Here is a 13,063-nt window from a genome sequence, read left to right as displayed (position 1 = left end):
TACATTTTTAGTCATAGTAGTCTTAAGGAATGATGCATTCACCTAATGCTCCCTCACTTTATGATTAATCAAAATGATCAAATGGTTGAAGTTTATACCAAATAATTGTTGAATTTCAAGGTTTAATTACATCATGTCATGTCACTTGATTATGATTATTCATAAATATTTGGACTTCATTAATTTTCATAGCTATGAATGTAAGAATTATTATTATTTTTATTTTTTAAGCATGCACATTAAAAGAGTTTTTCACAAAGCTTTTTAGTGTTTTTTTTGGTATCATATTATCACCACATTATCAGTCTAAAACTTTACAAACACTTATTATATGTGAGAACTTTTTCATATCATCACCACAGTCTAAAACTTTACAAACACTTATTATATATCAGAGTTTTTTCATATAGTTTTTTTATAGCCCGACAATAACAATCATATAAGTAGTATAATAGATAAATAAATAAAGGGGAAATGATACAAATGTCCTACGAACTTTTTAGGGTTTACCCGTTGAGTCCCTAAACTTTTTGTCGGGCTTTATGGGTCCCTAAACTAGGATATGACCTGCTCTTTTAGTCTCTGTCAATCTGTAATAGCCGGTTCAGTGACATTTTAGACCAAAAAAACTCACATTGTGCCTCTATAAAACCAAAAAAATAAGTTCGGGTATCGATTCGTACCAAAAAACTCGCATTCTTTTCTTCTAAAGTCGATTCACACTCAATTCGTACCCTCCCAAGAAATCGATCGTTTCTCTTCTTTCCGTCTTCACCGTCGATCGTCACACACACTCACCGAAGATCACAACCCTTTTCCCCTTCTAATCGATTCTCGATCACAACCCCCTTCCACTATTTTCTTTGATTCGATTTCATCTCTTCAAGGAATTGACCCCCTCCTTCCTTCTTCTCTGTTTAAAATTGCACAACCTGCCTCTCTTTCTCCCTCCGAGTTGCAGGTTTGATGTATGCGATGTTGAGAAGGATGTGTGGGTTTGATGAGGTTCACAGAGGAAACCAGAGTTAATCTCTTTTTTTCTTCAATTTGCAGGAGATTGGTTATGGTGGTTGACTGGTGGTTTTTGTGGGTTATGGGTGCTCCAATGGTGGCTTATTTCACGAGACAAATGGGAGGAATAAGGGTGTTTGGATTGGGTTGTTGTGATATTGATTCGATGGTGATTAATGTGGGTTATGGTGGCTGTAATGGCTGAATAAAATGTTGATGAACAGTTGGTCAAGGAGGGTACGAATTGAGTGTGAATCGGCTTTAGAAGAAAAGAATAGTTTTTTTATACGAATTGATCCTCAAACTTATTTTTTTTGGCTTTATAGGGGCACAAAGTGAGTTTTTTTGGTCTAAAAGGCCACTGAACCGGCTATTACAGGTTGACAGGGACTAAAAGAGCATGTCATATCTTAGTTTAGGGACCCATAAAGTCCGACAAAAACTTTAAGTACTCAACGGGTAAACCCTAGAAAGTTCGTAGGGCATTTGTGTCATTTTCCCATAAATAAAATACTTATTATATGAGAGCTCTTTCACATAGTTTTAAATAAATAAAATAATAATGAAAAAACTCTTACCATAAAGCTTGTTATTTAACACGTTCTGTGAAAATATCCAATAGTTTTTTCACTGAAAAAGTTCATATATATGATCTACGTTGGTATCATCTCGATCATAAGGTAGAACTCCATGCATCTAGAGATAGAAATGAACCCCACATATGTCGCACTTGTTCTTAATTAGTGCAAGTATGGGTTTTTATTAATTATAGACTTACATTCTGATGAACCTTGTACACATAATTACACCTGTCCAGTTAAACCTAGGAGATAAACATCAAATCTTGAACCTAATCCTTGTAAAGTTGTCATCAAAAACTATTTAGGTCAAAAGAAACTTTCATGATTTTCTCCGGTGTGGACTTGTTAGAAGCCTCTCTCTTGAAAAATGTTAAGCATACTAAAGAAAAACATGTTGTGAAGTTGAAATACTGCAATTATATTATTGTATTTGTTGACTTTGGAGAGAGGCAAAATAATAACAAATAAATCTTGACCCGATGCGTTGTCAAAGGCAGCGTCGTAAATTCACCACTAGAATATTAGGCAACAGCGATGGATGAGTTCCGTCGCTACTTTCGAAGAATCAGAGACCAATTAAATTACGATTGACGATGCTTATTAATTATATTACCGAAGGATTATATCCGTCTGATTAAAGATATAATTAATTAATAAGTTTCCAGACACAACAACAACATATTAACCTTTCGTCTTGGATATATAGGTCTGATTAGAGATATAATTAATTAATAAGTTTCCAGACACAACAACAGATTAATCTTTCGGCTTGGATATATAGGCTAAAAGTTAATTAATGAGATCATATAAAAACTATATAAGATGGGGATTTCTATATTGAACGCCTGTCTAATAGCTAGCATTAATTACCATGATATATATGAATAAACTCATCAGAATTCCCAAGTTCAGGTTTACCTATAGGAAGTATCCAAAATGCATTTTGGTCAACTTCAAGGTAACCATGCACACAGCACACTCTCCACTTCTGTCTTACAGATTATATATAGTAGCACAATATTAAGGCTTTCATCTGGAAACCTCGTAAAACTTATGGAACATACTATATCTCATTTTGTCTCTCTCTCCTGCATGCGATCCATACTAGAGCACATAAAGTGGATAAGAAGAATCTTCTACATATACATATGCTCCCAAGTATACATATTATAAGAGAAGGAATTGAAGTAGTCTAGGTTGAAGGGATGGAAATCCGCCACACTTTGATGTCACGATCCAGACCACCACTGTAGATGAAATAAGAAGATGTATGATCAGATGGATCATCATCATATTCCTGATTCCTTTCCATTGTCAAGCACTTCACAGGGCCTCTGTGTCCCTCCAATACCGCTAAGCAAATGTAGAATCTGCCAATACCTCTCCAAATTCTTATGCTTTCATCTGCTGAGCCACTACACACCAAATCCGATATAACAGTCAAGCACAAGATAGACTTCGTGTGCCCCCTTAAAGCAGCCACGGCCACTGTGTTTCCATCATCAATATTCTTCTCCCAAACCATTATAGATCGATCACTGGAACCAGAGTATAGCATATTCTCATCAATGTTTAGTGCTAGGGCATTTACCCCAGATTTATGTTTCTCCAATATAGCAACCAGTGTATGATTCTCGCCTTCTGATGCCTTCCTCCAAACCTTGATTTTCTTGTCAGCTGATCCAGTATACACATCTCCATTGCTAGACAATGCTAGTGCATTAATTGCATCATCATGTGCATTAGCTACCGACTCTAAACATTTGAAATCAGATGTCCGCCAAATCTTTAGTGTTCTATCCCATGAGACCGAGTATAAAAGCAATCCATCATTGGATAAGGCTAGTGCTGATACGGTATCAAGATGATGTACCCACGTGGATTTCTTGTGGCGTCTCACCTGTACATGGTTCTTTGGTGTTAGAAGTTTAAGGGCTCGATCGCCAAGTGTAGGGAGTGTAGCCAAGTGTGTCAGCTTATACTGTTGTGTTTCATGACCACTGATTTTCCACACACGGATTTTATGATCTTGATGGGCACTGAATAATTTATCACCTGAAATCACCATCGACTTTACTGCACCATTTCCCTTGATTACCATGTTATCAGCTAGATATTCTTGATCCATATGAGAGCTTAACCCGTTGCGATTCCATAGTTGAATTTCTTTGTCTGAAGAACCTGTGTATAGAAACTGTCCCCCAATGACCATAGAGGAGATGTAGGAATTGTGACCTTGACCGATTGTAGCGATGCAGTGGTGGCATGCGATGGGTAGGTGATGAAGTACTGTATGATGGGATTCAGATGTGAAGGTGTCAATTTTCTCGGTGGAGAAGATGCTTAAGTCATGGTGAAGGTAAGCCCTAGAGCCATTTTGGGAGTTATTAGAAGTAAGATGTGACATCTTGCAGTATAATTAAAGTGAAACGTAGAAGCATGAAAGCAATTAAAAATGTTCTGAGCAAAAGGGTTGTATAGGATATTATTCAAGTGAAAAGTAATTATACCATTCAAACTTTTCCAACATGTGTTGCATATATAGACCCCAAGATGGACCTTGACATTGGTGCTGGATCAGCATTATCCACTAAAGTTTGCGCCTTTCTTCATCTTTCTAATGTGTAAAGTGGAAACATATTTAGTATAATCCACAACCTCCCTTTGCCTTGGTAAAGGCTAGACATGTATATATTTATTGGATATTTTATGTCCCTCTAAAGGATTTCATCTGATTTTATTTACTTTTTGTGAAACTTGCCATTTCTGGTATTTCAAGTTACTTTTTTGATCTGTCTCATAGTGCAGGCTAATCTAGAGATGGCACATAGTGTTGGCCGTACAAATCTTCCCTTTTCAGGGTATTAGGAAACTTCCATGGCCGCCTAATTAACTAGTTATATATGGAGCTCCTTTAATTCAAGTTACATTTTACGTCATGATTTCTGTTGATAGCTCCTTTAATTCAAGTTACATTTTACGTCATGATTTCTGTTGATGAGTACCCAATATGTATGGTGATTCTTTATGGACTATATCATGAAGAAAAGTTTATTCACTAACCTGTTGGATGTCCTGATTTTGGAACTTACATATATACATGATCTAAAACAAGATTAGTGTTCCCATATACACTGTTTAAATTGCGAGAAAACCCTTCACCAAATTTCACAGAAAATTTGAGGGTCTGAATGGTATTATTCAGCTGGCATGTCCTTAAGGTGGTAATACGTTATACGTACATTGGTTACAAGCAATCAAGTCCCTCTATTCCTTGGAAAAGATATTAGTCATGATCATGTCGGTTGCTCAAAGAAGATTAGAAGAATACTCAAGTCCATTCTACAATAACTAGTTTTCCATATTGGAAGGACTAATTAGGAGCCTTTCTTTTGTGGCAGACTCTGTTAATTAATGCACATACAGATGAAACAAATTTTGATTTCTTCCAGGTTTCTTTGATGATAGTAATTATCCTAAACAACTCAGTTGAGATTGCTATAGCAGCTATATATGCTTTTCTAAAATGAAAAGCCAGACATTAATTGCAAACGATCCTGACATGTTTGATGTAGTGATCAAGTAGCTTCATACTTCCTCAAATAGACAGATAGACATGCTCCTAATTTCTCCACTAGCGAAACAGTAAACTACACCAATTAAATCAACAAGAAGTGACTGACACACCGTTATGGGAATAATTATTGGCATCACTACGTACTAGTGCTAATCCATCTTTTTTCTATATTGGGGAACGCCTGTGAAAGCAACTTCATTCAAACAGAAACAACTGCTTCTTGTTGACGGGAGAAATTATTCTTTTTGTAATTGTACTTAATTAATTTTTGGGCTAAGGAGAACGGAAAAGAAGAGAAAAATAGTTTCTTAGTAATGCGTACTAGTTCTTTAGGGGTTCACAGTTACAACTGCTTCTTGTTGACGGGAGAAATTATTCTTTTTGTAATTGTACTTAATTAATTTTTGGGCTAAGGAGAACGGAAAAGAAGAGAAAAATAGTTTCTTAGTAATGCGTACCCAGCAATGTTGGATCGAATTGTGGGTGTGTAGTCAGCACAAACTCACCAGACACACTCTCTTTTTCCAAAAGTGGTGCTGGATCGTGTTCGCAGGTAAAACCTTTAACGGCGACGTGTCGCCACGGTTAACTCGCCACTAATATTGCTTCAAAGGTCGTCGTTATTGCTCTCCGTCACCGTTAATACCATGCGTTGCCGCTAAAGGACTATCACAACTAATACACGTGCGTCGCCACTAATCGTATTTTCCATTTTTTAGTATTTAACATTAAAATTAGAAAAAACAGTATAAAAAGTATAAAAACTGCTACCAAACATTATTTGCAGAAAGATAGTTTGAAACATTAAAATTTAATAATATATGCGGCATCTGATCCGAAATATTAATCCAAACATCCGGTCCAAAACATTTATCCAAACATAGTGTAAGAAATCCAAAATACTAGTTTCAAATACTAACCCAAACAAAACATTACATAAATCCTAAAACTAGCTACTCGTCATCATCGCTCCCCTTGTCCTCGTTTCCTCCGGTATCATTTTGTGATGACAACGATCGAAACCATTCTTTAAGAGCCGCACTAAATGTCAGGTCTTTTAACATTGTTTGAAGCATGTCGAACTACAAAGAAAACAACATAGTCTTATAAGTTAAATCAACAACTTACGAAATATAAGCAAAGTACAAAATATATTACCAACATATCATTATAGCATTGTACTTAACAAATTAAGGCCATGATGATTATAACATCTTACTTTTTTTTTCATTTTTCTATTATAACATTGTACTTTTGAAATACACTTAAACATACATCCTACACATATTGCATATACATTATAACGTTGTACTTTTTTTTTCATTTTTCCATAATTATAGCATTGTACTATAACTAAATTTGCGAAAATATAAGGAAAGTACAAAATATATTACCAACATATCATTATAGCATTCTACTTTACAAATTAAGGTCATGATGATTATAGCATCCTACTTTTTTTTTTCATTTTTCCCTTATATAATTGTACTTTTAAATACACTTAAACATACATCCTACACATATTGCATATATATTATATCATTGTACTACCAACTAACAATTACCAACATATTAAAGTATTACAAAACTAGCAATTACCAACATATCAAACTATAACCAAACTAACAATTACCAAAACATAACCAAACTAACAATTACCAAACTATAAAAAACTCTCATATTAAATTATAACCAAAATATATATGAGATTTTGAAGTTAAATAGTCTACCTATGCTTGTGGTGGTGGTTGTGTTAGTGGTTGTTCATGATCGTACATCGACACATCCGTAGAAGGTTTACGCCAAATGCCTCTGATATGGCCGCGTCGAACACCCAAAATTCTTTCAAAACAATTTCTTATGTCCCATGTTGTTAGACCATTTGCTTCAGAATAAACTTGAGTTTATTGATTTATATCTTGGAGTAAAACATTATGTATTTTCGCAAAATAATTAACGTCACAATATATATATATATATATATATATATATATATATATATATATATATATATATATATATATAAACACTTATATGAAAATCTAAATTAACCACTAACATATTGTTGCTCGACTATAAGACTACTAAATACCCCTTGGCGATCGGTATTAGCCTTACGAAATGCTTCGAGTCTAGTGATGTCCTATTTAACATTAAAAATTAGATTAATTATATTTTAAATAAATCGTTAAATATATCGTAACTTACTTCTTTGAAACAAACACTGCTATACGAGCATGATCCCCTTCCGTTTACATTTTTTTTGTTATGCACAGACTCCTTTGTTTGCCGTCGAACGCTTTATAAATCCGGGCGTTTGAAAATGTTTAATTGCCTGCGCCCAATTTTCACGTGACATACCCTCCAGTGGAGGGGGGTTGGCTAATGCCCTTGGGATATCTGCAAGCCCTCTGACACTCTAAAAATAACTATGCGTTTACTTTTCCAGTCTCTATAAAGTTTTTGTAAAGACGCATCAATGCTCTACAACAAATGAGCATGCTGGGCATCCAAGTTAACCTTATCCAAATTAAAATGTCTCTACAAATACAAAAAAATGGCTAGTTAATTAAATACCAATCATAAATAAACTTAAAATATTATCATATAAATAATTTACCTTAAGATGCACGACTGTGACATTCTTTAAAGCGAAGGAAACATTGTCCCCACCAGATACGCTAAAAAGGATGTTTTACCACATATATTGATCAATATCATAGGTAAACAAATTTCCATGTTTTTCGATAGGGGAAATGCGAGCTCTTTGTCAAAATCCAAATCAACAGGCTTTCCATTGTTTGCTCGTATCAACTTTGAGAGTTGGATGTTATTAGATAATCTTTTTTTGGTAGCTCTGCTAGAAAATATAATTAAAAATATTAGTCATGATAGTTTATAACAAATGAATAAAAATAGCTAATAAATATATCATAATAAGACTTATCATCATCTTCGTGATGTCCACGACCAAAGCCTACTGGAGGTGGTGGATGCCCGACTTTATCACCCCATGTCCTAAGCCCATCACATCGGCCATCATGTAAAAGAGTATCACCCAACTAAACCCCATATAGAACTTATAAAATTATAAGATGTACAATATATAAATACAATATGAATAAAAGTTAGCCTACATCATACTTTTTTTTTTCATTATAGCATTGTACTTTCCAAATAAGCCCTTAAAAGTTAAGTGATGTTCCAATCAATACATACATACATATACATATAAATACACTTAAACATAAAACCTACACATATTGCATATACATTATAGCATTGTACTTTTTTTTTTTTCATTTTTCCATTATAGCATTGTACTTTCCATATAAGCCCTTAAAAGTTAAGTGATGTTCCAATCAATACATAGATACATATACATACAAATACATTTAAACATACATCCTTTTTTCATATATATTATAACATCCTACTTTTTTTTTTCATTTTTCCATTATAGCATTGTACTATTTCATATACATACATCATACAGATAATCCATACAATTTTTCTGTTGTCAGTGTAAACATATACATTTATACATACATATATACACACATTACATATATTTATATATACCTTACATATACATACATTATAACCACATACAAGATCAATATTAAGAACTAGATGAAGATAATTCATGAAATATGTAACACTCATAAAAATACATGAAAATTTAAACTTTTTCAATCAACCAAAAATCATAGTTGTTTACATTGTAGTTTTCAAAACGAGTTTAAACATCAAGAAATCCCAAAATCACGAAACAAAACATGAGGATGTGCACGATCATGCCTTCGCCTTCCCGCGATCCTCTAAGGTACCTGAAACATAATCCAAAACTGTAAGCCCAAAGCTTAGTGAGTTTCCCCAAAATACCTTTACATAGCAAATAGTACAAATATAATAACAACATACTATGGAACCAATCAACCATCGGGTTGGAATACCCCATAACCTTCAACCATCGGGTTGGAATGCCAACATACTATGGGTCCAATCATCCTCGGGATGGAATACCCTAGGCTCTCAACCATCGGGTTGGAATGCCTCGGCCTGTTGGCTTACGCACAAAGCAATGAAGTCTCAACCACCCACCAATCACGTGCACATAATACAGATAAACATACTACTAACTGGTCAGTAAACAGACAGACATATCTCACAGATCACTAAGCATAGCAACATCCTAATACTAGGATATTGATCTTAACAGGTCACTACACCACTATAGCATGTATAGCAGGATATCAAATCCAAAGGGCCGACCTTGGTGCCTTCGACCCACAAGTACAGCGAGGAAGACTCACCTCACAAGTAGTGCAGAACTAATAAGGTCTGAATCCGAATCTCAGCTCTCGGCTCGAATGCCTACAACCACCATATGGCCAATTCCATCAAAATCCCGAAATATCCAAATTGCCTCAAAAGTCAAACTTGGTCAACCATGATCAAAGTCAGAGTCAACGGTCAAGGTCAACAGTCCATGTTGACCCAACTCGTCGAGTGCACCAAAGAACTCGTCGAGTTTCTATAGTACTCAGAAGGTTGGGAAAACCCTAGCCAACTCGCCAAGTTGGCTAGAAAAATCGCCGAGTTTTCCCCAGCTTAACACATTCAGTTGATTCTTCGATTCCAGGGACTCTAAGGCTCAGATCTATACTCAAATGTTGTCTAAAAGGATAAAGTTTCCAACTTTATCCTTTGGGGCTACTCCAAGTGCTCAAAAACCCCTCCACAAGGCTAGAAAACTCAAGGGTTTAACCATTAATCACAAAATCCTTGAGATCTGAAACCCAACTTTTCCAGAAGAGATTCTAGCCTCAAAAACGTCCCAAAGGTTGGTGCTTTATAGACATGCATGTCTAATGCATGTCTTGAACCCAATATGGGTCAAGAAGGGAAAATATGACCTAAACTCCATGCATGGCATCAAGACTTGGCTAAAGACCAGATCCAAACCACTATAAGGTCACCTTGACATGGAGATTTATAAAGTTGCAACCTTTATGAAATCCATCCATAGCAACATCCAAGAATAAGGAGAAAAAGGGACAAAAATCAAGATCTAGCTACATAGAGGAATCAAAATCGGATCTTGGACACTTACAAAGGTCTAGAAGAATGTCAAACTGAAGATGCTAGATCCTTGCTTCCTTCTTCCAACTTCTTCTTCTTTTGATCCAAAAGTACCACACTAGATCACAAAATGAGAGGGAAGAGTGATTAGGGTTCACAAGGGACGATATGGGGGTTTGGAGGCTGATAAAAGATCAGCCTTAAGGACTTAAGGAGGTTATATAGGGTGCAAAACCCTAAAATTTAGGGTTTTCCACCCAGCCATCAACACGCCGAGTTATCCACACCAACTCGCCGAGTTGGTCAATAAAAATAAACGACCCAAAAGCCCTTCAACACGCCGAGTTGAGGTTATCAACTCGCCTAGTTCCAAAGGAAAGCTTGCTTTAAGAATAAATCTCATACCTGGAAATCGGGATGTTACAAAATAGAATAGAGTATGCAATTTCGGCCCTAGGGTTTCTTCAAAGAAGGAGTGGTCGAAAATATGAGCCAGGAGGCTCCTTATATAGCTGAGGGAACTAGGGTTTTAGGAAAACCCTAATGCTCCTTAGCTTAGGGCCTAAGCAAACCCAATGGCCTTATCCAAAGCCCCCTTGGACGAAATCCTTAGGGTTTCCCCTATAGATTTCGTCCACCTCCTTCCAAGGAGGTTCTGGAGCCTTCCTCTCAACTATTAGATAATTGCAAACTAGTCCCTACACTTTACAATTAATACTTTTAACCCCAAAATTAATTCTGATTAATTTCTGGCTAACTATTCATTAAACATAATGATTTCTAATTAATATATTAATCTATTAACATATTAATAAATCATTTATATATATTAATTTATTAATCTTATAAATTAATATCTCTCCTTTCATAATTTCCTTGTCCAGTTGCTAGGTTGAGGGCAACCCAAAAGGACTGTGTTGCTATCAATTCAAGTACATACCAATTATAGTTATGGGCTTAGACACCTAATCCAACAGTCTCCCACTTGGATAAGTCTGTAACTATAATTGCTAGTATGCCTTCTAAATTTGACCAACAAATTGTAGCTTCCAAAAGCTGCTGCCGAACTCTGACCCAGTCAGTTACATGTCCTAAGATAAGTGATCATATAATCCTTCGTTCTGCTAGATATCCCTAGACATAAGACATGGAATGTAATCAATCTCTTTGTCCAGAATCTATGTTTCCCGATTTCTGATTTGTGATGATGTAGGACTTCTAATTGAACACATCAATTTAGTCCTGGCTGGGCCCAGCACATAAGTCAACACCAAATCATCGAGGGGCCCACAGATATCGCTTTTCCGGTTAGGGCAAAAGGAACGAATAAACGTTGACTCATATGCTTGTATCTTTTACTCATCAAATTATACATGACAATACGTTTTATAACACCAAGTTACTGATGCGTTTTCGTATCACCAATGTATAACCGACTTTGTAAATTACAACTCATATATCTTCGTTTCAAGATTATAAGATATTATCGTCTCAGTATTACTCGTGATGAATTCCATGAAGTGATAGTCTGAGCGAGGGTTTATCCAATACTCAAATCTCAATTTCTGAGTACTCATGAACATTGCAACAATTCTATTGCCATGTCTATCCTCAGACAATCTACAATCTAGTTCATGACATTCTTAATTCACTACTTACTTCCAAAAGTACGAGCAACTGTGGAGTTTGAATAATTAAATTATTCGGGAAGTAAAACATGCAAAATATGAAACACAATAACAACCAATCGACAAAAGGCAGTAACCAAACTTATAAATAATACTTTATTATTTAATCACCAAAAGTCAATTACATTTACTTTGTTACAAGTTTCAGAACAAAACTAATCTAACTACTAAAACTAATATCATCTTTCAGTCCTATGCTCCGAGCATGCTGAATATGCTTAGCCCTACTCAGACCCTTTGTGAGGGGATCTGCTGGGTTATCTTCAGATGACACCCTCTTTACTATAAGATGGCCTTCTTCTACTCTATGTCTGATGAAATGGTACTTTCTGTCGATATGTCTGGTTTTACCATAATCTCTCGGTTCCTTTGTCAAGGCAATCGCCCATTCATTATCGCAGAACAGTTCCATAGGCTCCTGGATGGTTGGAACAACTCCGAGATCTCCGATGAAGTTCCTCAACCAAGCTGCTTCTTTCGACGCTTCACTCGCTGCTATGTACTCTGATTCACAAGTAGAATCAGCCACCGTATCTTGCTTGGAACTCTTCCAAATAACTGCTCCTCCATTCAGTAAAAATACCCAGCGCGATTGGGAACGGAAGTTATCTTTATCCGTCTGAAAGCTGGCATCACTGTAACCATCTACTCTCAAAGTATCATTCCCACCAAGTACAAGGACCCAGTCCTTTATCCTTCGCAAATACTTGAGTATATTCTTTACTGCTATCCAATGAGCTCTACCCGGGTTTCCCTGATAGCGACTGACCATGCTCAAAGCAAATGCCACATCAGGGCGAGTACATGCCATAGCATACATGATCGATCCGACAACGGAAGCATAAGGTACACGACTCATGTCATCTATTTCAACATCTGTACTCGGGAATTGAGTCTTACTCAATTTGGTATTGCTCTGGATAGGTAGCTCTCCCTTTTTGGAATTTTCCATACTAAACCTCTTTAGTACCTTATCCAAGTATGTGCTCTGACTAAGTCCAATTAGTCTCTTCTTTCTATCTCTCAATATTCTAATCCCAAGAATATAGGCAGCTTCTCCAAGGTCTTTCATGGCAAAACACTTTCCAAGCCAAGACTTAACATCTCTCAAGGTTGGAACG

The 13,063-nt window shown here is 35.9% G+C and overlaps 1 protein-coding gene across 1 annotated transcript; it reads right to left on the bottom strand.

Annotated features, from left to right (window-relative positions):
* Window positions 1-2,494: 2,494 nt before the first annotated feature.
* On the bottom strand, window positions 2,495-4,075 carry LOC145104068 (protein JINGUBANG-like). Its single transcript, XM_079041347.1, has one exon. The coding sequence runs from the start codon at window positions 3,997-3,999 to the stop codon at window positions 2,785-2,787; it is 1,215 nt and encodes a 404-aa protein (XP_078897473.1). The 5' UTR covers window positions 4,000-4,075; the 3' UTR covers window positions 2,495-2,784.
* Window positions 4,076-13,063: the final 8,988 nt, after the last annotated feature.

Source organism: Lactuca virosa, chromosome 1 (genome assembly GCF_052849685.1).
Source record: "Lactuca virosa cultivar CGN04683 chromosome 1, Lactuca_virosa_CGN04683_v6, whole genome shotgun sequence".
NCBI lineage: Eukaryota > Viridiplantae > Streptophyta > Magnoliopsida > Asterales > Asteraceae > Lactuca > Lactuca virosa.
This window is presented reverse-complemented; position numbering and strand designations above follow the sequence as displayed.